General features: G+C 45.4%; 1 protein-coding gene across 1 annotated transcript in view; it reads left to right on the forward strand.

The window, feature by feature from the left end:
* LOC138487500 (uncharacterized) overlaps positions 1–26,046 on the forward strand; it is a 664,822-nt gene that overhangs the window by 237,395 nt on the left and 401,381 nt on the right. The window contains exon 8 of the mRNA XM_069614007.1: positions 10,739–10,795. Coding sequence (XP_069470108.1) covers positions 10,739–10,795 — 57 coding nt within the window. The remainder of the gene's footprint in view (positions 1–10,738; positions 10,796–26,046) is intronic.

Consider the following 26,046-nt stretch of genomic DNA (forward strand, 5'->3'; position numbering starts at 1 on the left):
AAGAGTGCAGATAACAAGGGGGGTCCTGGGAGACTCTGCCAGACATAAGTCCTGGTTACAAGAGCCTTACCCAGAGTCTTTAGCTCGCTATCTTTCACAGAGAAGAAATATCCCACACATATCCGTCTTTGCCCTGCCCTGCCCTTGTCCAAACTGATATGTTTGGGATATTTCTACTGTGAAAGATAGCGAGCCCCGAGTGGACCCCTTGCTCATTATTCTTAGAGAGGCACAGATCCACCCTACTGATGAGGTCCAACCTGACCGAAACACGTGTCTGGGGTTTCTGTTGGTACTCTTGTTCAGAGGAGAAATGCCTAGCATTTCGGTGCTGGACTGCCCCAGGGCAGGACAAAGACTGATATGTTTGGGATATTTCTTCTCTGTGAAAGATAGTGAGCTAAAGACTCTGGGTAAGTCTCTCGTAACCAGGACTAATGTCTGGCAGAGAGACTCCCAGGACCCCCCTTGTTAATTCACTGTAGAAGAGGCCATCTTCCCAGTGCAACCTATACTTCCCAGGCTCAGTCCCATTGAGCTGAGAAGTTGCCTGTTGGCGAAGTCCTTCCAAGGTAGGACATCCTTTGTCCCTTACTGAAATCTTCCCTGTTGGGTCCACCTTCTGCCAGTAAAGACTGCAGCTCAGGATAGTCAATAGGGTCTAGATCTACCTACCAAGGAAATATCTTCTTCTAGATCTGATTCCTCAGTATCTAGTTTGACCATACAGTGTTGAACCTCACACACAGCCTCAGCTGGTGTGGGGGTCACAGATGTGACTTTGGACAGTCTCAGAGATGTCCTTCTGGGCACAGGAGTGCTTGCTGGTTTCTTGCTGGCAGACTTGGGTTTCCCCTTGGTCTTTACTTGCCCTGCAATGGCAGTAAGTAAGTCCTGTGGACTTGGGGTGATAGTTTCCTCTATCATGTCCCCAGGAGAGCCTCTCAAGGTTCTCTCCCTTGCAGAACTTGTGAGCTGCTGCTTCCTCTGCTTGGGGGCTTGGGGTACTAGACACAACTCCAAGAGTTTTAAGGTCCTTGCCCAGCAGGACCCTCCCAGGTACGTTATTTTGCACACTTACAGGTACCCTGACAGTCATGTCATTACACTGGATGAGAGCTGGTAACTGGGGAACCATTTGCACAGGGCCTCCAGCTAACTTGGTTAAGTGTTTGGGTGCCTTAGCAACATCCTCCTCTTTGAAAAAACATTAATCAACAACAGTTATGCTGGCTCCAGTATCTCTGATGCAGGGGTCTCCTGACCATTCACAAGAACACTATTACTCTTTAGTATTATCTGCGATTGAGTTATAGACATCTAAGTTCTGTAGTTCCCAAGGACACTAAAGAAACACTAGCTGAGACTCTCATGGGCTCATCAGCTAGTAACTGAAAGTTTCCACTGGTCAGTGTTGATCCCTGAAGGTTTACCCTTACATCTGGGATCTCCTTTCACATGGTCAGGTAGCCACAAACAAAGCATTTCCCAAATGCTCTCTGGAATGGGGGTTTACTCTGACTTCCATCTGGTTTGGGACCAGATGGTACACTGGCCTGATTCGGTTTTCCTTGTGGCTTACCCTGGTTATGTTTGGGGCCCTCTTTTGGGTTGAAATTATTGGAATTCTCTTTGTTGTCTTTCTTTGGCTGCTTTCCCTCATCCTTTTTCTGAGTTGCCCCCGAATCTTTGTGAGTGGCCCTGTTGGCAACCCACAAGTCAGTAGCCTTAGCTAGTTTCTTAGGATCTATCTCCTTTGAATCAGCCAAGTGCTGTCTAATTTCAGGGGGACAGACATCAAAAATAGACTCCAACATTACAAGATTCCTCAAACCTTCATAAGTGTTCACTTTGTAACCCTTAACCCAACCATCTAAGTTTTCAAACATTCACACACCCAGGTAGCCCAAGGGGTAACATCATGCTTTTTGAGGGTTCTAAAGCTCTTAAGATACTGGGAAGGGGTCTTCCCAAATCTAGCTATTAATGCTAGCTTCACACACTCATAATCCTGTTTATCCTCCTCCCCCAACTCCACTACAGCATCACTTGCAACAGGGGGAAGCCTAGAGAAAAGCCAGGGAATCAGCTGATTCCCTGAGATACCTTGAATCCCATGATTGTACTTAGACATTGCTAACCAATCCAAAACATCAAGTTTAGTCTCGTACATACCAACCATTCCCTTAGGCATACGGGGTCTCTTATAGCTGGCAGACCTAGAAGATTCTGGGAGAGAAGCATTTTTTGCAGACAATTTCTTCATCTCTAGCTCATGATTCAGCTCCATTTCTCTGAGCCTTAACTCTTGATGTTTCATGGCAGTTTGTGCATCAATACGTTTCACTTCTAATTCGTCTCATTTTCTCAAGTGCAATAAATTCAAGAGTAAGTGCAGGACCTGTGGGGATCCCAGTGGACAGAGGCTGTGCTTTCTGAGCAGGCAAAGGAGTTGTAGGGTTACCTAACAAGGACTCGTCTACTTCTTCTAAATCAACACTCTCAGAATCAGAAACATCATTATCCACATTTGCTGGAGGGGTTGGCCCTTCTGACCCACTCTCCAGACTTTGTTTTCCTATTAACTTTGCAATCAATTCATATTTCTTTCCTTTACCAGCGAGACTCCTCTCCCTACACATGGTTCTCAAAACCTCAGCAGTGTAGTTCAAAAGACCCCCTTCAGTGTAGCTTCCTTGTGGTTAGTTGAACCCAAGCAATAGCAGCACTCTAAGTGTAATCACTCTACTTCCAAATCCCACCGCTGCCACCAGTGTTAGGCAGAATCCTGTGCAGTGCCCTTAGGGACCACTACACACAATTAAGACTACAGGTAGCAATACAAGTTTTACCTTTGGTACAAGCCCGTACTACTATGTTAAAGTAGTAGCGGAGCAGCCAGGCTTATCTCAAGAGTATATAAGCCGTAGCAGAGATTACACAAAGGGACCACAATTACTGTGACTCAAGCAAACACTGACTCAAGGTTTCAGGTAAAAATATAAGTAAGTTTATTTTTAAACCATTTGTTATCAACACAACACTTCTATTAATTCAAAAACCACACAAAAAGATATTCTACAACTAACCAATTCACTTTGTACAGTACTATTCGAGGTAAGTACCCTGTGTTTGAATGGACCGGTGTTATGAAACAGAACACGTTACCGTGAATACAATTGCGATCACTTTTTGACAGTTCGGTCTACTAGATAAATGCGTATCCGCGGTAAGAAATGCTACCGGGGCAAAAACACACTTAGCACCCGAGATGCCCAGAGCGAGTTGGGGGCAAAAATCACAGGCAATATGTTGGTTAGGCAGACAGAATCGAAGAACACACATAGACAGGAATTCAAGAGTCAAAGGGCCGGAGCCAAAGTCAAGTGACACCGGGTGCCTGTTGTCGAGGATCACACAGTCGGACAGTTTGAGATTCAACGTTGCCAAGAGTACTTTGATATTGTCAATGTTCGGAAGCACACGTTATAAGAAGGAGGGAAAAGTAAGGACAAGCCTCAAAGTAGAGAAATGGGGATTTCACCCAAAATTCCTCAAACAGGACACAGTACCTTTCTCAAAGAACGAAGCTGGTGCCACGGCAGTTGTTCCTGTTGGTTTCCTGCAGACCCACGCTTTCCTGCAGCTTCAGCACAAAGGACGATGAGGGGGTCCGCACCACACAGGGATGAGGCCAGCAGCAGCGACAATGAATAAAAGGTGTGCTCCTTAAAACAAGAGCGGTTCTTCAGGTGGCTATCCGGACCACTACAGCAGTGTGCAGCGATTTCGACCACAAAGGCGACCTCTGACTGAAGATGAGCTAATTATCCCCACCAGGCTCAAGGGAAGAAGACTCCGTACTGGATCTCCTCTTAGTTTTTAAAGAGTAGATGGCTCAGGACTGCAGCAGGGCTTCACCAGTATGGGGTAGTTGCAGCAGTTGACCTCTCCACCACTTCTTGTCGGTTCCTTGTAGTTCCAGTGGCGACTCTGACTTCCAGCCCAAGAGACCTGCCTTTTATGCGAAAAACCCCATTCACACAGCCTGGCTGTCAATCACCCAGCAGGGGGGTTGTCCAGCCCAGACAACCACCTTGCCCAATCATGACAAAGTGCGACTTGGGTTTCCTAGGATACCCTGTGCAGGGGGTGACTACACCCCTCCCTCACATTGAGCCCACCTAGACACCCAGGCGCCGTGAGGGGGGCTTCTAGGTAGACGTCCGCCAAAAGGCAGTGAACAAAGAAGGCAAACCTGGTTTGCCGCGCAAAGTAAAACACATGAAGGAGTTTAACAAAAAGAAATGGCGAATAAACCGCACCGGAGCCAAACGAAAAAGGATTTGGTCAAGCAGGTTTAAGTTTGAGACTAACACAATAGCCTACAATATTACCACAGTTATATAAGATAACCACGGTAAAAATGTAGGGTAGGTACCACTGCCACCAGCCATGTCTAAATGTTAAAAGAGAGAAACAATGCTCGAGGAGGTACAGATAAAGAGTTAAGAGTTAACCCTTCCAGCACTCCATGTAAGATGGTGTGTACTGGATCTGTGGTTAAATTTGACTAAGTAAAGTTAATGGTAACTTTACCCCTTTCTGGGGGACAGTAGTCACCTCAGAAATGGAATTCGGTGGGAAGTCTTAATGACAACCCTGTGTCACTGCACTGAAGGTGCTGTGTGACGCACACAAGAAGGGGGCTACTGAAGTGGTGTACTCCAGAGCTCACAATCAACAGGTAAACGGCACGTAGCAAAATAGGTGTAAGAGTGGGGGAAAAGCTCACACTCTTACCAAGTGGAAAGAAATAACTCCAGAGATCCAGCAAAGCTGATGAGGGACTCGCTAGGTAAGGGAAATTAGCCATAGAATGAGAATTCTCCCTAACAATACTGCACATAGCCCTCTCTCTTCTCTTTGTTGGTTTAACTGTTCAGTGTATGTCCCATATTTTGGTTCATACGTTTCAGGTAATGTAGGCAGGGCAGTTGGAGTGGGGGTACTTGACTCCTCCTCTACACTTTCATTCTTTAAGTATCCTCATATCGTTTCTGTGCGTCATTGTGTCTTCTCCTTATGATGTCACTTTGCACCGATCAGATTTCCTTACAGCTTTTCGATGTTCAGTGGTGCGTGCAAATCTCCTGCTACCACTTCAGTTTTAAGGGTACATTTGGTACGGCTGCCTGAGTGCATAACGTCTCTCATACACCTGATGCAGTATTGGAATAACACCTGGCATCATGCAGTGTCTTCTTGTCCTTCATCCAGTATGTCGGAGGTGAGAGGGCGGGTTCTATCAATGACGTACACATCTGCTTCTCTACAAGATAACCCATTTTGTCGGCTTGCAGTGGAACATTTGGTGCTGCTTAGTGTCTGGTGCTGTCCCAGCACATGTAAAAGCCCTACTTGAACAGCATGCCGCCTGACTGAGGTTCTGCAACACAAGCAATTGAACTGGAGAACTGTTCATGTCCTGAGGAGACCTTTTTGTAGTCTCTGTGCTGTCCTTTGTGTGCACAGAGCTTTGGACCCGTTGGCTTTGGAATCGCATACATGTTATGTTAATTGGTCTTGTACCGTGCACTATCGCCACTTGTGTGGTCTCTTGGCGCTCTGGTGGATCTGCAATGGTAGGGGGCTTGGAGTTTGTTAGTGGGCTTCAGAGGGAGAAGAGTAAGAGAGTGTTGACGTGCTGTTGGCAGCTTCCGTTCGGAGAAACCGGTCACTGAGCGTTGGTACGTTTTCAGTCAGTAGCTGTCCGGTGGTGTTGAGGTCTGGTTGTGCATGGTTTGGTTTCATGTTGGTACATAAACATCCAGCTTTTCCAGGTTGTTGCTGGGAGGATAGCTCGGGGTCAACCTAGTCTCCTTGGAACAAAAGAAAATGCCGGGCAAAATGGGTTTGATCCTTGGTCCAGAATCTGGACGGGTGTGGCATTACGCGCAATACATATTGTGGGCACCCTGTTTTAGACCAAACTATGCCAGGACTTCTTTAATACCCACAACTCAACGGAACTGCCGTAAATGCAGAAGGCCGTCATTGGAGACGCGTGGTTGCCTGGAATGTTCATATGAAATTATTCTCATCTGCGATTGAGAAGAATTAGGAGTGAGATATTCCTGGTCTTGAAACGTATTCTTGCGAATGTTTGGGAGCATTTATAACTTTTCTATTTTTTATTATGTTTTGTTAAAGTAGAATTGTGTAATTCTTGTATGTGGGGAACAAAAGGGTTATACTTTTGTAATAACCTCTTCCAAGAGTTTTCCGCTCATTTCACTCCGTACCATCTCAAGTCTGTGGGACTTGGAAAGATAATGCACTACATCAAGGCATACTGTTTCCAGCGCGTGCAATAAAAGGTATCAAAACCCGCATTTTGTGTGTAAGAACATGCTAAGAACATGCGAAGATCTTATGTACTTATTGAGATTGCATCTATGCTGTACTCTGAGCTTGTGCACCTGCCTTCTACGTAGTACAATCTGATAGGTCAGCCTCGCTGCTAAAAGGCGCACCAGGTGTTCTTACCTCTTGGCTGAGTTTGGTTTAAGAGTTGGATATGGTTGAGCATGGGAGAGTAGACCGAGTCACTCTTGGAACCCCCCGAACAAACATCATGGTATGCATGTTGGTAGCTTGTAAAGCGCTTCACACTTCAGTCAGGCCAACTCAAAGCACTCAGGATAAAGTAGATGGATGCAGTGACTCCTCTCTCCCTTCACACAATGACTGGCTCTGAAGATAATGTGATGCACTCAACGGCAGCCATTTTGTAGAGATCACATTCGTATACCAAAAAAGGAGAGCAGGGGCTGTAACTCAAAATACCCTTACGGCAATTAAACCAGAAAAGAATTAGGTACTCCTGAGATTTCTTCATACAAAATATTTTTATGCTATTTGGAACCCCTCAAAAAGGGTCAAAGTTATTAAATGCACATGTCCAAAATCCCTATTTTGAACATATCGGAACCGTTTTAAATTCAAAAAATTCAACATAAATGAAATGAGAAAAATTGAAAGAGAAAACATGAAAGAGAAAATAAATATCGCAAGTGTTTTGTGGACAAAATCATGTTTTTTTCCAACACATCTTTCCACAATTAGCAATAAAGAAAGAAAGCATTCAGTCTATCAAGCAAAACATTCATACACCCCAACAAAGGCCATTTAGCGCGCAATGAACATATAGTATGGTTTTCCTAACCACAAACGCCAAGCAGGTTTGAAGCAAAGTCTCGTGATTCCAATGCCTGCGTCTCATCGGGGCCAGCAATCTGCAAACTCTCGGTCTAGACAAGAGTAAGAACCCCGTTATGTCACACCAGGGGGTTGGAACAACTCGCTCAAATATGTTGGAGCCTATTAACCCACATGCGTCCCCACAAACGTGTCTAGAGATGGCTCATGGGTTGGTGCGTGTAGCAGAACACTGGTCTTACTACTGGACCAAGCCGCCCTCGCCATTAAACATCTTCTGGCCAGCTGTGCTGTGTCCCAGGTGTCAGAGACCATCTTCTGAAAAGACCTGCGAAGAGGAAGAAACTGCAGGAATGATATATGAGGAGGGTCACACAGCTTGTAGGTGTTGTTTGGTTATTTGCCCACCCATTCCCTGCCCATATCCATGCTAATCCCTATGGCCATTCCCACCCATTCCTGCCTCTCCACACCCAAAACACCACCTCATGGGAACACTTTGAGCTTGCTTTAATCAAGCCTTACCATCAGGCTTTGCATTCAAAGCCTTCCAGTGTGTGTTCAAAGCAGTCTTCTGAGAGTTAATGAATTAATTGCAGTTGTAAACATGCTACTGGTATATTCGGCCACTCGATTTATCAACACGCTGCTTGTCTTTCACTGAAGTCCTTTTTCAAACAAGCATTGGCAAAGCCAACATTTTTGGCTTGTACATGAGTTTTAAGCTTTTGCCAGTCACTGCTATTAGATGCCCAGGAACCCGCACCATTTTGCACCTGCTACCGGCTGTGCCTGCATAGCTCTCAACTCACGCGCTTTTGGTGGGTGTCACACGCCTTGCAAAGGGCTGTATCACCCGCCAAGCCTCCTGCTCGCCCATTCATTCCAATGGGCGTCTCACTCGCCAAAAACAAAATCGGGTGATTTCACCCGCCTTTGCAGCACAAATCGTTGAGAGCTATGTGCCTGACAAGTGCCTTTCCCATGCCTACACCAAAAGCCCAAACTGTTGGCATTGCCAATGCTTGTTAGGGTTATCCTTGAGTGTCCCTAGGTTGCAGTGAGTCCATCCAGACATGGACGACTCCCTTGCACAGAATGTCCACGCCTAGTAGTTTGTAACTGTGCTTTTTGTGGCTGGGTCAAACATATTTCAAAATGGCCGCCACTTCCTGTAAATGCCCAAGCAGACATGAAAAGATGAAGGCGCGCTGCTGTGAGCACATACAGGTGAAGGCCCCCGTATTTAGAGAGCGTTGACCGAGACATTTCCATTGCCTTTTTTTAGCGATGCTCGACTATAATTTTGGGCATGTGGGGCCGAGGCGTGCTGCGCTCATCGTTTACCCCCTCTCGGCACTCTTCATCCCTCTTTTGCCCTCCGGGTAATTGATTAATATTTCATAACAGGAAACGGGCCGCAATCTGATTGAATCCAATTTAAATGCTAATTCCCCGTCCTCCCCAGTAAAGCCGGGTGGCGCTGTGTTCTCCGCAACCTGTGTGTAATCGCTTTCTGTTGATGTGCCCGTCTCTAAAAGCGGATACGTTGACCCCCTGCCGGGCTCTGCGCCTGCTTCATGGGGGCCGGACCCGCCTAAATATTTATATTTAGTGCGCGTGCATCTCTGTGAAACAGACGTTTTTCATAGCTCGCCTTTCTGGCCAAGAAAACAATTTCATGAAAATCCTAGTGAAACGGAAGGGCTTGGACATAAAACATGGACACTGAGGGCTTGCAGGATTGGAACCACAGTGATCCACTTGGAGCGGTAGGGTGTAGACATGTTGGTACACATGTATGATTACAATCAAAGAATCACTTGATCATTATTTAAACACATAATGTTTGTTGTGTAGCATTGCAACATTATCCCATCAAATAGCCAAATATGGATAAGAAAATGCAGCCTTGCCCGAAACCTTTCTAATATTGAATTCTCAACCCATTTAGGACCTGATTCACAGAAGTGTTTTATAATGGCGTAACCCCATAGGAAAACACTCTGCGAATCGGGCCCTTAGTGTTTTCTGTTTTGGATAAAACGTTCTCATAGTCTTATCAGCAAGTTTTGTTAAAGTGGTCATCTCAAGACAACACCGCGCATTAAGTTGCGCAACATGCACTTCTTGCAAGCACCTTCATTATCTTCTGATAAATACATCCTTAAATCAACAAATCAACTAGAGTGTTTTATAATTGTTCGTCAGCCCTTCAGTTCTGCCTACATATCCCAGTTTCCTCAGGTCTGAGAACAGTAGGTCTTGGAAGCGAATGCTGTAGGTCACCAGGAAGCATGTCTTTAGAGACGATCGCCTCCAGTCGTGGTCCATATGCTCTAGCATTTGGTATCTGAAATCAAAGGTCATGAGCTTGTGCGTGAGGGAAGAAAAGTTAGAGAAACGCAACCTGACGACAAGGTGTGAATTTCCAAAAGCGCAATAGGTTCTGCCAGCAGAGACCAGTATTGGTTTTTAGTTGCTTTCACTCTAGTACTGATCCGGTAAGGGTGGTGTGCCTACTTGTAATGGGTGTTGCTCCTTTGGGTGTGAAGATTCTCAAGAACGGTGACCACATCCCACAGAAAGCTCTCATCTTCCATGGCTTTCCTTGAGAATTTCCCACCTTGACATGGTCTAGGAGTTCTGATGAGGACTCTTGGGTGGGAGCCTCGCTACTCTTAAGAATCCATTATCGCAACACACATTGGTCCTCTTCTGAAATACACTTCGAGACAATAGTAGAAAACAAGGTAGACCGCCTTCTCACACAAACCTATGGATTGTATCCGCTTCTTAGCAATGCAGAAATTTCAAACTTAATCCTCTGGATCACACACTGGGCCAACCTAACCTCTGTCCATGATCGACTAACAAGGTCCCTTCCATCAATAAATATCTATTTGCAGTTAGGCTACACCCTGCACTGAAATGTAGAGAAAGAGGCCATGGAGTGTTTTATGGTGTGGAATGCGCTCCTTCTGGCAATCCACTCAGAGAACGACAGTGTTAAGGAAAAGATGGAAGATGTTCTTGTTCAGTGAAGTCGTTAGTCCAAAACCCCAGGAACATCACTACTCACCATCTCTAAATTTATTCCAGCCTGATCCCGACCCTAGCCCAGCCTCCTCCCAGATCTGTCCCAAACTTAGCCCGTCCCTATTCCTTGCACTTAGAATACTGTTCCTCCCGAAATTTATTTTAAATCCATGTTGCGTTTACCAACTAATGCTTGCCGAATCTTAGAGATTGTTTGACATTTTGAGTTAACATTCAAATATGCTATTTATTGAAAAGATATGTCTTGCCAAACCAGGCATCACCTCCAAGAGCACAGAGAATCCCACTACCAATCAATAACCTGGTTCCACAGGGCATTTGGGGGTGACCGATGCAGCCACAGGAGAAACCAGGATAACAAGTTGAGGGAAGGCAAATCCAGTAGAAGTCAGTCTGACCATTATCCCACGATCACCTTTGACGCTCATCGACTTTTTCTGTTTTATCTCCTCTGTAGGATTCAGAGGTGTCTGTGTTGAAGCCAGAGGAGAGACTGATGCCCAGAAAGAAGAGGGTAAGTCATCCATGTTTGCCTGTAGATCTAAAGGTGGTTGTTGGTGCTTTTATAGAAGGGGGGGGCACTACTTAACCCCGTGGCTGGTGGTGACCATGCAGAATGGATGGTAATTTCAAGGAAGGTCAAATGAACCGACTGCAACAATTGTCGATCCTGATTCAGAATACGAAGGACAGCCTCTGATCCTGTCCCCAATATCCTGATCAATGCCAACACCTCTTAGCCTATTGTGATCAAATACATGCCCCTGTGAGGGTTTGGGGGTGTGGGCTGTTGGCAGGGGGCTGTGCAAAGTTTGTTGATGGGTAGATGGAAGGTACAGAGTTTGGGAGCAAGATGCCTCCGTTATTGAGGTTATTGATGTCCGAAAGAATGGGGTTGTTCCTGGGAGAACCTGCAGCGGCCGCGTGTGGTTGTTTGCGGGAAATGGACCATGGCTGCTTGGCAAAAGCTGGCACAGTTGTTGTCATGTAGCAGCAAGCTGTTAGAAGGGATCAATCTATAGTTGGGGTGGTGTTGTCTGAAAGAGGTGTTGCAAGGTGGTTGATAGGAAGATGTGGGGATTGCATGTTGAAAGCGGTGCCGGGGTCGCTGATGGCTTGGCAGTGGGTTGTTGAAACTGGAGAGGCACTAGTTCATCGTAGTAAAGGACTTGTTGACGGGTGAGCGTTTAGGGATGTTTACAATAGAAAACCTAGAGTTGTTGTCATGAGTTGGAAAGTAGTTATTGTTTCATGTTTGGCAGCTTCTTTAGTGCTTCACATCACCCAGACGGGAGGAGATGCAGGGATGTTTTGCTGGAAAAGGGCCCTCTCTTATTCAATAGAGGTGCAGAGTATTGTTGTTGGTAAGCAATTATGCTTTGATAATCAGAGGGTGAAGGTTATTAACTGGAGGAGTTTCTTAATGGAGTGAGTAGGAGGGACTGTTGGAAGGGGCTTAGTAGGCCTGGCCAGAGGTGGTGTCAGGATATTGGCAACAGTAAGCTCTTGTTAATGGAGAACCTTTTTGTTTTGTAATAGTAAATTTGTTGGTGGGGTTAGTGATGAAAGGGACTTTAAGATTAGTTGACCAGCAAAGGCATGGGTTGACCAGCATGGGAATGGGTTTGAAGGAGTAACTAGGTTGTTGATGGAAGTGTTTCCCAAGGATTAATGGACATTGATCTGGTAATTCACTAAAGGAAGCCTGGTAAACTTGCCTGTAGTGTGTGTGTAGAAGGCAGAAGGGCATGTCAGTCAGGCATGTGACAACTGGTCTAAGAAATGATAGTCCTGCCATGAACTCCATGAGGTGCACAACAAAGCCAGCCGTTGCTCGGCCTCACTGTCACTCTGCAGTGCTCCATGGTGGAAGTTGGTAGGCCAAGCATCAGGCCTTGCAGTACCACAAAGGGGTATCCCCACGGCTAACGTGGCGGCGCCGCTGCGAACACCTGCGGCAGCCTGTATTCTGCATCCACAAACGGGCCCCTCAGACAACTCATGAATCATTATGATCAAGTATGCAATGTATTAATGTATAAATGGGTGGCAGTACATGTTCCATCCATTCCTGTGCCGTTACTCATCGCGCGTCACCCCGTGCACCCACACCTTCCTTTGTCAGCATGAATCCCATGGAAGGCGGCGCTGTTGTGATGCAGCTTTTTATTTTATTAATGGTGAGGCCAGCACAGGAACGTCATTTGTCGGCATAGGACCCAGAATCAATAAAAAGTTCATTATCGCAAGATGAGGTGCCTGGAGCTTTTGTGGCAGAAGCGGCCTCCGTGCCTCCCCCTTCCACCTCCACCTGTGTTATTCATTTTTACAGGGCTGCGGGCCCTTCCTGGAGATTGTACTTCCCTCCCTCCACCTAAGACTTGTGCCTATGAGTAAAGGTTTCCGGGTGATAAAATTAGTAATATTACTGATGCAACAATAAACATGGCGGCAGGCCTACCTGTTGATAACGGGCCGCCACCCGACTTAAAGGCCCGAGTGCAGCAACAGTCCCTTAACGCAGGCAGGGGTGCTGTTACCGACAGGTTCGGCACGCTGCTGAGTTTGATATCACCATTAGCACCCAAGTAGTTCCCTACACAGTTACTAATGGCGGTTTAAAAAAAAAAGAAAGAAACGTACCTTTGCAGCAAGGCCTGATGCTGCGCAGTTCTAACATCTAGGCAGTTCATTTGCATTGTTGATGACTGACGGAAGAGGGACTGCCTGAACAACAGCACTGTGTGGTGCCGGGTCACGCCGCAAAGGTAAGTTGCTTGTTTGTGGGGGTGGAAACACACTCTTAGCACCCGTGTAGGAAACTACGTGAGTGCTAAGAGGTGAGGGGGTTGGAAAGGGAGGGAAGGGAAGAGGGTGCTGTCTGCCCAGCCAGGTCGTAACATAGGCTTGTACCATACAGTACAGCTCATGTTCCGAGCCCTCTGATTGGCCACTGTCCCCTCCCTGCGTGCTAATGGACCATAAACGTATGTTAGGTGCAGTGCATGGAGTACGTAGTAAGGACTTCACTAGCTCCACCGTCACCTTCTTCTCGCTCCTATCTCACCCCACCCACCACAGACTGCATCTGATTGTAGAGGAGCAGCTGTGTACATCTGTAGGAGATCCGGCTCCTCTACCTCCACTGTATTGGAGACATGCGATCGTGCCTTGCTTAACACCAGCTAGTGTACCAATACCACAGCGAGTATTTGAAAGAATATACCCATTGAGACAGCCCTATCAAATGTACCCTCGAAGTGATGATAACCTGCAGAGGAACTCCCTGAAGGAATATGAGAATGAGCTAGGCACATGAATTGATTACGTCATAAGAAAGTGTGCACAACGTCCCGAGATATGGCCTTAAAACAATGTATGGATCATAAAGGATGAACAACGAATCAAAGAACCAAGTGAACTCTCAAGTGTAAAAGAAGATTGCACATGCACAAAATGTTGCAGAAAACAAAAGTGCAATGAATGTACAGATGCTGAAACGCAAGGTACATCAAGTCATCATAGAAGCTAATTATGAGAAGTGAATAGAATACAGGCAAAGCCACTATTGTACAGAAACTGGACATTGGTACCATGAAATACATGAAGGGAGAATCGATAGCTGTGTCGCAGCAGAATAACAGGCTCATGGAGCTGTGTGGTGAGGCTGCCTGGCCTGAAGTCAAGACGGTAGAAATCGAGGTCAGCAATCTACTCTGAAGGAGTGTGCGAAGGATGAACCTTCTCATTAAGGTGCAAGAAAGAACACAAAAGATGTCAAGTTTTAATTCATTTAGAGCATTTAAAACCTGCAATATGGACCAGATTGTGGTCTCCTGTCACGTGAACCAAGGATGGAAATAGAGCTTGAACTTGGAGTTCCAGGCACAATAGCGAGTGCCCTCCGCTCCCGTGTATTCCCAAAGATGAGAATACTCTACAAGGCCAAGTACAAAGACAATTTCATGGCAGAAGAGATGGGTGATGAGAGATGAAGGCTGATACGGTATGAGGTAGCTTCATGTTCTATATCCCTGCACCTGGGTTGGGGCTTACATGCTGCTAAATGAACCGAATGTTCCAGACATGGCATAAGCATGCCAACCAATTGCAATAGTCTGTATAACGAATTTCGTTATAGCTTGTAAGACCAATGAGAAACTGTGTACCAAATGTTTATAAAGTGAAATATTTTAAGAGGTTGGCATACATTGTCCACCTGATAAAGGACAGCCGATAACAATCCTAGCTAGTATTGTAAGGAACTCATAGTGGCAACAATAAAGACAGACACAAGTGATCACAGTTCAAGGTTGTTTATTAAACTGTAAATGCAGGGTGGAAAAATCCCGAACCTAAATCTAAGATGGGAGCAAGCTTCGACCATCAAATGAAAAATAAGGCAGTCCTTGTGGCGTCTTACCAAACTAAAAAGGCCTATACTAAAAAAAGCAAACATTGCCAAATCCTTACAACTAATTGCATAAAGTGGTATAGGGTTTTCTAAAAAGAAAGAACTGTTAACAAATAATAAGTCAGGATTTGATTGCCAGGGGTCTTCCTTCCCCACGTTTTGAGCACGGGACAAGGTGGATCTCCAGAGCACAGCACACACTTGAGCTTTCTCAGCACGAGCCGAGAGTTCTGTACCAACTATCAGGTTCTTCGATGGTTAAGTCTCTTTTCATTAAAAGTCTCTTGCCTTCGAAGACCTGATATAGTCAACAAAACGAACAAAAAGTTTATTTTTAAATGGACTTGGATATGACTTTCCACTCATGGATCCCCCTTTGCCGGGCTTGGATCCCTAGGCTTACCTTGATCAGGCTCAGGCCTTTCCTTCCGGATCTCCCTTTGCCGGGCTCGGATCCAAATGCCAAGGGGGACAATCCACTTCCCCTGGTCTTAAAATACTCCTTGCATTCACGATTCTTAATGTCTTTTTAAACAGTTCTTCAGGCTACTTTTTGTCGGCCCCCCACTGTTGTGTTCACTCTGGAGAACATTTTGCAAAACAGTTCACTGTAGACCTCCCTCGGTCGGACTCACTCCTGTCAACACACTGTTCATAGGAACCTCAAGCCTCAGCCCTTTTTGCAAGCATCCCTCTGCGCAGTTCACTCGTGCCAACTTTTGCTAAGCAGTTCACTATGGACATCCCTCAGTCGGGGTCATTCTTGTCAACACACTGGGTTTCGGGATTTTATACTTCGCCCCCTTTTATCAGCATCCCTCCTTCGGGTTCACTCTTGCCAATGTTGTCAATCGTACCTTTCTCATTCAACTCTTACGATGCAGGATTCACTTCCCTTAACTTCACAATCATCTGTCGTCCAAAGACTTGCGACTGTACAGAGGATTTTACAAGACCCCTTTATGACCACTTTGACCCCCCTCTTCTCACCTTTTCCAAGGCCTTCTGGTTCTGGTAGTTTCAATACTTGGGTAATTGTCCAGAGATTCCTGAGTGAGCCCCCACGTAATGCCAGACTCCTCTGTTTCTGGTTTTCCCCCTTTCACATCAATAAGTCTTTGTTTTCACAGTTCAATTAGCAGTTTGCTACTCTTCATTCAACACAGTTCGCTTTCTTATCGACTGTCCCCTCGACCCACCGGCTGTGATGAACCACTTGGCTTTTTTTCTCTTTAGAGTCATGGTTGGTACCATGGAGACAAGCGTCTCTCCCCGGCTTGATTATCAGTGGAGGAGGGCCTCATGTACCGTTGACACCTGTTGCACCACACGCTGGCTATTGTTCAGTCTTACGATTCCTTCTGCAGAGGATTCACGGGCCTTAGTCAGAAAGGGCAAAGTCGCTTCCACCTTGTCTCCCTCTCGATATCCTCTTGAACTGCTGTGTTGAGTTAACTGTGGGGAAGGGAAAAGGGATGTCGGGTGTGTTATTCTGGTCAATAGCCTGACTTTGCCCTACCCTTGTATTGGGACATGTCAGGTAAATGGCTCTGGTGTTAGTCCGTTGTTTTTCATGTTGTGCGAAAGTGTTCACATCGGAAAAGGGGGGGGGGGCAGTGTGTTAAAATATCCTGCGTGGTAGGATGGAGAAAAGGTGTTGAAAGAAGGGGGATACTGCGTCTCACCCATCGGTGTCCCACTCCCAAGGGGCCCCCCCATCCCGGTGATCCTTCCTCACTGGTCCACCCCCAGGTACTGGATCCAATAGTGATGGCCGCATCCTGGCCACCTGGATGGCAGTTCCCCGAGGACTAGCTACGGCGACACCTCCAGGTTTTGACACTATACAAATGTATAATGTATATCTAGAGGTTTCCCTTAACTAATCCTGACCCTTAATAATAATAATAATAATAATTTGGCATTTATATAGCGCTACAAACCCACGGTGTGTGGTGCTCATTTATCGACCTCGGAAGGATGAAAGGCTGAGTTTGTCCCCGCTGGGATTCGAACCTGCGTTAGCAGACTCTGCACGGATGTCAAAGCGAGCGCTCTACTCGTTTTGCCACTTGACCGGCAAGGCCTTGATAGGTTTTTCACTATTGCCACATAGTATGACGTCACTCTGACGTATATTCAGGTATAAGAATAATATTTTTTGTGGAGCTCATTGAGAGACTGACGGTACATCTGTTGATGTTCATTGTAACCTCCCTGTTTTAGACAATTGTTAATAAAACGGTACTTTGACATCTTCTTGAGTTGGTTCGGTTATTCTGGTGTAACCCCACCCATTACCATATGCACGTTCCTAACGGCCATAAGCTCATGATCTTGAGCACAGACGCTTCTTTGTCGCGGCTCTGATTATATTCTTTTGGTTTAGCTACATTACAGGATCCATCACAAGACATGCCCCATACAGAGGTTGTGTGCAGTTTTAAGAGTAGTTTGGTAAATGCCTTAAATGGTCTTATCCACATTGTGAGCAGAAACAATCAGTACATTCGTCCTGGGGGTTGGGGGAGTTTGAACTTTTGAATATGGTCTCTCAATTGGGGAACTTGGTGTCCCCCAAGATGTCATGGTAGCCCAGGTCTCAGTTCTCTGGCCCACCGGCTGGCCATTGCCACCTGGCCATAGGGGAGAATACTCCAGTCCAACACATTCCCAGTCCAGCTGAAAAGTAAAAGCACGTAAGGGAAGGCAACCTGCAATGTCAACTGGAATCAGAAACAGGCCTCAACCCTGAGTTCGAAGGATAACCAACAAGCGATCCACGGGCACAGCATGTCGAATAGACACAGCAACATAGCATTCCACATATTCGGTAGCGTGTCACTCAGTCAGCGTTAAAGATCACAAGAATACAATGAAGCATGAAACAGTTGAACAGTTTTTAACCCCCAAAGAAATGTTTTCTATTTCATCTAAAAAAATAAGTTATCCCAAAATCCCCAGTCAGAGAAATGGGTAAAAGTAGTGATTCACTGGTACACCTACCGCAACAAGGCATCCCACTACTATGAGGCAGAGCTGCCTCATTATGCAGGCATCCCCATTCCAGTCCAAACCTCGAGGGAGCACTAGAGTCTGGACTGAATGGTGAACACTCAGCACCACCAGGGTCTCTTTCAGTCTAGGCATATGCTCCTAGCAAGGTACAGGGGCCCATGACCCTACCATACCATGAAAAAGCCTAGGTCATCTTGGTGGTTGCAATGGTATTCCTGCAGCTCCCATGCAGTATCCAAATTTATCTAAGAATCTGAGAGCTCTTGTGGATTGACTCAAAAGCAAACTTGACCCTCCAAGCAGCCATCCTTGAACAATGCCCTTACCTTGCTCATAGATAGTTAACCATTAATGGGCAGCTCACAGAAGGGGTCATCTTTCCTCCTCCATATACTATGTACATGCAATCCAATCCCTTATGCCAAAAGTCCATCATCAGCTTGCTCATGTGTGGTCTTCACACTCATTTCCTTTACTATTAACCGATTCCCTGTCCCATCCTGCCAGACCTGGTCCAGGTTTTACAATCCCTGGTCTCGGGAGGATAGCTCAGGAGCAACACGCTCGCCTTGGAAGCAAGACAATGCGGTGCAACACAGGTTCAAACCCCGGGTCCGCCCTTAGAAACCTCTGGGTATTAAGCCTGTTATAAATAACCAATTACATTTACATTTACACTCTCAGGGCATAACAGTGCCATAGGATCATCCTGTTCCATGTCTCTTGTGCTGATGAGTCTCAAAGGGGTGATCTGGGGTTGACACCCCAGGACTACCCACAACAGCAATCCTGGCTATGCACGCACTTCCCACCACGTCTGTTACGACTTACTTCTACCCCTTACCACGCCTCTACATATCTCCAACCCAGATCTCAGTGGATTGCCTCTGCTCACGTTAGCTTCCAGCGGTCAAGTTCTGGACTAGATAAGGTGGGATCTGCACTTTCCACCCCACCACACACCACTCTTCATTGCCTCTTTCTGCGTGGCTCCATCCGCCGAACAAGGACACTGTGCTAACTGCCTGCCAAAATCACTCTCCTCACCCTTGGCTGGCACTGTTTGGCCATTTCCCTCCAGGCTGTTCCTTGTCCATAGACCTCCAACTCTGGGTGAAGGCCGTACTGTTGAGCTCAAGCCAGCATTGGCATCTGGTTTGACCTACGGCTTCTCCTCAGTCACACCTTGGCTGTAGCACTGCAAGGGATATCCTAGGCATGTGCCACTCTGCAACCCTTGCTCACTGCCAACACATCGTCTTGGCTACCTCAGGAGCAGCCCTATAAGGGTTTCCCGAGGCAGCAGCAGCATCCCCCGGTAAAGTCTGTAGCTACCCTCTACTTCTTTCTCTTTTCTTCTTTTGTCTCCACCACTTCCCCTGTTTTAAAAACACACTCTTCTCCAACAGTTTCCCAGCAGGGCCCCAGTACCGCAGCCTAACAGGGGGTGGGGGAACAGCCCACTACCCCAGAAGCTGGAGCTTCTGAGTGGCCCCCATCAAAGCAGCCCATGAAGTAGTCATCAAGGGTGGCATAAAACACATGCAGTAAGATTACATTTCCAGTTATATATAAAATGCAACAGCATTATAATTGAATCAAGTGGGAGCCTCTAGAAGGCCAAACGCTTCTATTGCTAGTCATCTTTAAATTCACAAAAGCATTTCAGCATATGGAATGACACTGCCGTGTAGACAGGTCAAAATACAGTCTTCATTTTCCCCAATGACACCCACCATTACCCAATCAAAATATTGTATCTACATTAAATGAGGTGCAGGGGATTCCTTAACATGTCTGTGCAGCTTTCTTGGAACATGTTATGTAACTTTCAATTTATATATGTTTGAGATGTTCAATCTTCATATATGGGCCCATCTATCAATGGGAATGGGTATGTATAGCTTCCAATGAGCATGTGTGTGTACAGTGTACAGAGATGTAATTTTCTCCAGTAACATATACCATGTTAGAGCACCCATGCCCTTTCACATTACACATAGGGCTGCCTGTGCATTTTGATATAAGGTTTTTCAGGTGTTTAACAGTGTACAATTGTCTGTGTCTAGAACAAATTCCCTTGCGCAAACATCTAATTTATGACTAGGCTCCCATCGGCTGCAGATTTGCCTTACGCCTCATCAAGTTATAGTATTTCACGACAATACTATGGTCTGTGTGTGTATATGCCAGCAGGATCCACAGATTTTATTTGATTTAATGGCGCTTAGTTTGACAAAAACAGTCTTCATGTAGGTTTGCACCAAATGCTGTTAGTTTTAAACTGTGCTTCTTAATACCAAATGCATTGGGCCACAAGGAAATTACATCTCACTATGTAAATTGGAGACCCAGGGCACCATATTTAACACTGCACCTGCATCTTTGTCACATTAGCATCCCCTATTGCCTCCCAATCCCTTTTATTCCTGTGATGTTACCATGGATACTTTAAAGGGCCAATTTGGAGTTATCGCATGACTCTAATTACAATTTAAATGTAGCTTCTTATTTCTGGGTGATCAGCTTGGGTCCTCAATCTGGAGTTACGTTGTCAGCAGGGTCCTTTTCAGCTGACTGGTTTGAACCCAGTCTCCAACATGGCTTACTCCTCACTTCCTCAAAGGGCTCCTTTCTCCAGCCAGCCTGGAAACCAGTTTCCAATTGGTCTCAGCTCCTGAGCCATCTCCTTTCAGTTTTATCCAGAAATGTTCTTCAATATTTCTCTAATTCCACATGCAAGTTCCATGTGCAAGCTGTTTTATAATCATCTACTGCTCCCCTCATCTTGTGAGTAAGGTGTGTGTTAGGGAGAGTTCCCATAAATGTGCTAATTCCCTTCTACCTTAGAGACCCCCAGATCTTTTGCTGGACTTTAGGAAAATCTGCCATAACTTCTAGAATGCAGCTCCAGGAGTTTGCGTGTAGAAGAAACACGCCAAAGAAGTAACTGAAGAGATGCGAGGACGCAGATCAAGGATTCAGCTACCAAACGCCATGTTGGTTCAATCAGAAGCAGCGAGCAACGTCTCCACGCTGCTAATGAACGTAATGCAGTAACATACGTGACTACCCTGAATAGCGTGAATTCAACGACGTGAATAATGCAAACGTTGTTTTCGAGGCAGGACATCAAACAACCTCCATTTAGAATAGAAAGGTTTAGCAGTTCTAGGAGCATAACCCGTTCTGTGAGAAGACGGTGTTCCAGGTCCAGAGGTAATAGGCCCACCATGCATGACAAGCACACATGGGTGCCCATTTTGTCAAAATGGCCCTGGTCTTCTTTTTCACCATTTCTTGTTGGAAAGGTCCTTTGTGAGAATCTCTGCAAGCCAAATCAGGTTTTGTCCGTTTGTTCATTTTCTCTTTGGTGGGATTCATGAGTGAAGCCTGCCACTGGCTCCTTTGTCTAGCAGGGGCAGGAAGTGAGAGATGTGTCAGAAACTCCCTGTGCTTAATCCCCTTGGTTACAGGAATGCACCAAAAGGTGATTGGCTGGCTGGCTGTCCTTGGAGAACAGCCACCCTCCTGTGTGATTGACAGCTAGGCTGGAATGAATGTGAGCAGATTGATGCAATAACTAAAGGAAGCAGGAAAACTCTAACCTCTGGACCAGAGTATTATTCTGACATCAGAAAACGGAAAAAATGTCTAGAGAAAAATATTTATGAAGATGTATCAAAATTTATTTGGAATGATACAGAAATTGAAAAATAGTAAATTTATCACAAATTATTGAACACTGTTATAATTTTAAACATAGCAGAACAGCAGCAAAATGTGCCTGAAAATAGGCTAAAACATCATCAAATACACTTTCCATACATGGTGCAGCATTCACACACAGCTCGACACTCAGTGACATACATCCGAAATACTAAAAGACAAAAGGACCATTCTAAAAACATATGATGAGGGAAAATTGATAACTACTCCCCACAGCGATATTCAGCGATATTCATGATTTTTAGATTTCTAAAACGCAATAGAATTTATTAGAGCACAATCTATTGTAAAGGTGGATCACAAGGAGGAAATGAAAGGAGGAAATCCCTTTAAGGTTTTCTCGACCGGTTTCGATGTAAGGTGTTGGTTTACACAACGTCTTCATCAGGAGGAAGATGTAACCATACTGTAAAAAACACACAAAAACATCACTATAGACTAATACATAACAAACCCTTGCAAATGCAGGCTGCCTGCCAACTACAAATAAAAAGGCTTTAAAATTATATAACAGCAATTAGGGGCCGAATATACCGCAGAATGAATTAGTATATTGGCACCCCTAAACAGAGTTGAAACCCAGTGCCGAGGGTTAGTGACACCCAATAGAGAACCGTGCTGAGTAGTGGTAAACCAAACAAACCAGGGTGAACCTGCAAAAGTGTGCAACAGGCCAGTGTCCGCACCAGTAAAGGGTAGAAGCCCACTAACCTGGTGGGCAACCAGCTGCTGTAAGCAACCAAGGATGGAAAATGAAGCAACCATCCAACAAGGCTTCAAGCTGTGTCCTAAGCACAAACAGAAACAAGGTGAGCTCAGCCAATTAATAGAAGACCTGGCCTGACAAGGGCCCGCCATTATTGGATAAAAAAAGGGGGATAAGCGGTGCCTCACCTTGTGTGACAATCTCTGTGAAGCTCAAAGGTGTCCGAAGCTTCACACGCCCGATGGAAATGGGCAGAACATATTCTGTCGTGGGCGCCAAAACGGTGGGCTGCAACTGAGAAAGAGCCCAAAAGAACCAATTAGTGCTGTGCTTACTGATGTGAACAGGATGGAAACATCAGTCAAAGAAGGCACACTACAGGTCAACCACCGTGCCCCTCACAAATTAAAGAAAACAAGTTCAAGAAAAAACAGACTGCCCCCGCATAAGATAGCCAGGGAAAGGCTGCGACATCCAATGGGGAAAGGAGGATAGCACAATATGCTAAATTAAATTAAAGCAAAAGCAGTGCCCAAACAGGAACGATGAACACCGCGCACAAGAGCGTACTTGGCATAACTATAAATCGGCCATGCACTGGGCTCCATTGCCACGCGAAAATGGATTGTATCAAAAGTGCAATGCTGGGGGACCGGCAGAAACTGGACCCGACATGACCACTCTAGCGAGAGGCACTCACTGTGTCTGAATACGAGCAATCTGTAGGAGGGACGAGAAATCTGACACTCCGTGCTGCGGCTCAATGAAACTGAAATGCTGCCCATGCTTTTAGAATCCTTGCAATTGGGTAATGACGACAGCAACTAGGCGTGCTAGGCAGGCTTAATACGGGATGTTCCTGGAGCACCGCGCATGCGTTAAAAAATATATGTACCAATTGGATAATAACTGCAACATCAAAACGTCCTAGACAAGCTAATGACAAGATGTTCCCAAACCGCTGCGTGTGCGTTTAAAGTACATGCAGTATAATGGTGGCTGCAGCTCCGAAGCATGCTGGGCGGGCTCATGGCTGCTAAAAGGGTGCCCCAGTGACTCCGGCACAAAAGTCCAGCGGAGACATGGAAAGCGGTCGCATGACCGAAAACGATCACAGAAGGAGAAGAAAACTAATACAGATGTCTCCTGAAATACAGGGGAGACCTGAAAAAAACAATGGCTGCTCTGTATTCTGTGTCAGACCAATAAACAATAACAACTTCGGTAAAATATTTGAAAGAAAATCTAAATGACAATTAGAGTAGACCTTAGAAAGTTACTCTTAGGGTGTACAGCAAGAAATGAAGTACGAGAACATGCCAGGGCACTTGAAGGGTATATGTGAAAATAGCCACGCAATGCCATATCACAAGAGGTGGATTTGAGTAGATAATGAAGCATGTTGGAACAAGATGGCTGAACACACTAATTAGCATTAAAGTCCCCCGATTCCAATGTATTAAGGCCTTTGTGGAGTGTTTTTAAATTAAAAATCCACATTTGTTCCTTGTAGGACAATTTATTAGCCATTTGCACTGGACCATTAGCGGAGATTTTTTCTACACAAAACCATGTTAGAGAATCTGGGTCATGTCCCATTTCAACACAGTGAATAACTAATGGTGCAGAGAGAGTACACGTTCTGATTTTGGAGCGATGCTCATTGATACGCAAATGGACTTCCCTAAAAGTTTTACCTACATAAAACAACTGGCATGGACACTGAATGACGTAAACTACATTCTTGCTTCTGCAGGTGGTAAATGTACGTAATTCCCAAGTCCTGCCGTTGTAGGAAAAATCTGTCATTTTTGTTGAAAATTTACAGGCTACACAAGTGATGCATGAATAGTGGCCTTTGACTTGATTGAAATTAGTATCTCTAACCTGATTGGTACGTAAACGGAGTCTAGTGGCACGGGTGACTTTCTGCCCCAGAGTTTTGCTTTTTTTGAAAGCAAATGATGGTTTCTGTAGATTAAGGTCAGTGGAGTTAAGGATCCTCCAATTTTTCAGAATGATGGCTTTAATTGTCTCACTATGTTGGCAAAAAGTGGACACACAGACTAGTTGTTCTTTCTTAACAATTTTAGGTTTAGCCCTAAGAAGGGCATCCCGATTTGTGTAGCGTACTCTTTTTCTTGAATGTTTAATGATTTTCCAGGAGTACCCACGATGTATAAGCCTGGCTTGTAGCACATCCGCATGAGTGTTAAATTGCGTGATACTAGAGCAGTTGCGACGTAGCCGTAGAAACATCCCATAAGAGAGGTTGCGTAGAAGACATTTGGGGTGTTGGCTTTTGAACTGCAAGGTGGTGTTCCTTTCTGTCGGTTTTCTGTAGAGCTCAGTCTGCAGAAACCCTTCCTCATTATAGATGGATAAATCGAGGAAAGCAATCCGGGAGGTAGAGTGTTCAAAAGTGAATTTTATATTGGTATCTACCTGGTTGAGCCACCCCACAAAATAAGTGGCGTAATCACCCTCCCACAAGACCAGAATATCATCAATGTACTGACGGTATAACTTGATGTTTTGAATGTAAGAATTCACGTCATTTAAGACAGTTTTCTTCAAACAGGGACATAAAGAGGATGGCCAAATTAGGGGCAAAAGTACAGCCCATCGACGCCCCTTTCGTTTGTAAATTAAAAGCATATTTAAACTTGAAGAAACTGTTGGAAAGAACCAGTTCGGCACATAAGGTCAAAAAGTCAGTTGGGACCATGTGTGGTAGGGGGTGGCGATCTAGCATAACCCGCAAACTCCGGATAGCCTTATCGTGTGGAATATTAGTATAAAGGGCCTCTATGTCAAGGGACACCAAAATTTGCTTAGAGGCGTCAAAAGGAAGACCTTCAACAAGACTGATAACATCCCTGGAATCTAACAAGAATGTAGGACTAGCCATTGCCAAAGGTTTGATGAACACGTCTATATATTTAGACAATGGCTCTAAAATAGAGCCGCAACCTGAGACTTTCGGTCGGCCTGGCGGATTTAATGTATCTTTATGAATCTTAGGGATAATGTAAAAGAGAGGAGTTCATTCTTCTGAAAAATTGATAAACTCAAATTCTTTTTTGGACAACACTCCCTCTTCTAGAGCTTTCTCAGAGACAGTAAGAATGTTCTTTTTAATCAGAGATGTAGGGTCACCATTAATTTCCAGATAGTGGCCAGGGATACTAAGAAGTCGGACAACCTCCTGATCATACAGCCTTGAGTCCCAAACCACTATGCCCCCGCCTTTATCAGCTGTCTTGATCACGATGGAAGGGTCATGTGAAAGAGAATCGATAGCATGGAACTCGGCTAATTTAAGATTTGGTCTCGTAGTGTTCCTTGGAAACTCCAAGCATTGAGCTAAAAGCACAATTTTTTCAAAGACGAGAACTTCTGATGGAAGTTCCGCTGAATTAAGGGTAAAGGAAGAAGATCTAGCCAACCCTGATTTATTTAGTTCAAAAGTATTCTCCTTGTGTCATGATGCCTACCCCGGGCATCCGGATCGAGTCCATCAGCCCCGGGAGCAGGCCTCCAGATACTTGTTAAAACCCCAGCAGCCCCGGCTGGGGGCTGTTTGGGTTCAGTCCTGGCGCCCTAGGCACCAGGCTCATCTTAGAAACCAGACCTAGAAGTTGAATTCCTTGGATTCAAAAGGAGTCCGAATGGACTCTCGAAAGGTGGACGCAATTCTCAAGTGGCCATCACCCAGTTCAGTTAAAGGGGTACAAAGCATGCTTGGATTTGCTAATTTCTACCGCAGATTTATTCCTGACTTCTCACATGTTGTACACCCCATCACAGCACTTTTGCGAAAAAACAAACGCTTCTTGTGGACCGAAGAGGCTGAAAAGGTCTTCCAAGATCTGAAATTAAAATTCACGTCGGCACC

Source organism: Ambystoma mexicanum, chromosome 9 (assembly GCF_040938575.1).
Source record: "Ambystoma mexicanum isolate Mex_15411 chromosome 9, UKY_AmexF1_1, whole genome shotgun sequence".
Taxonomy (NCBI): Eukaryota; Metazoa; Chordata; class Amphibia; order Caudata; family Ambystomatidae; genus Ambystoma; species Ambystoma mexicanum.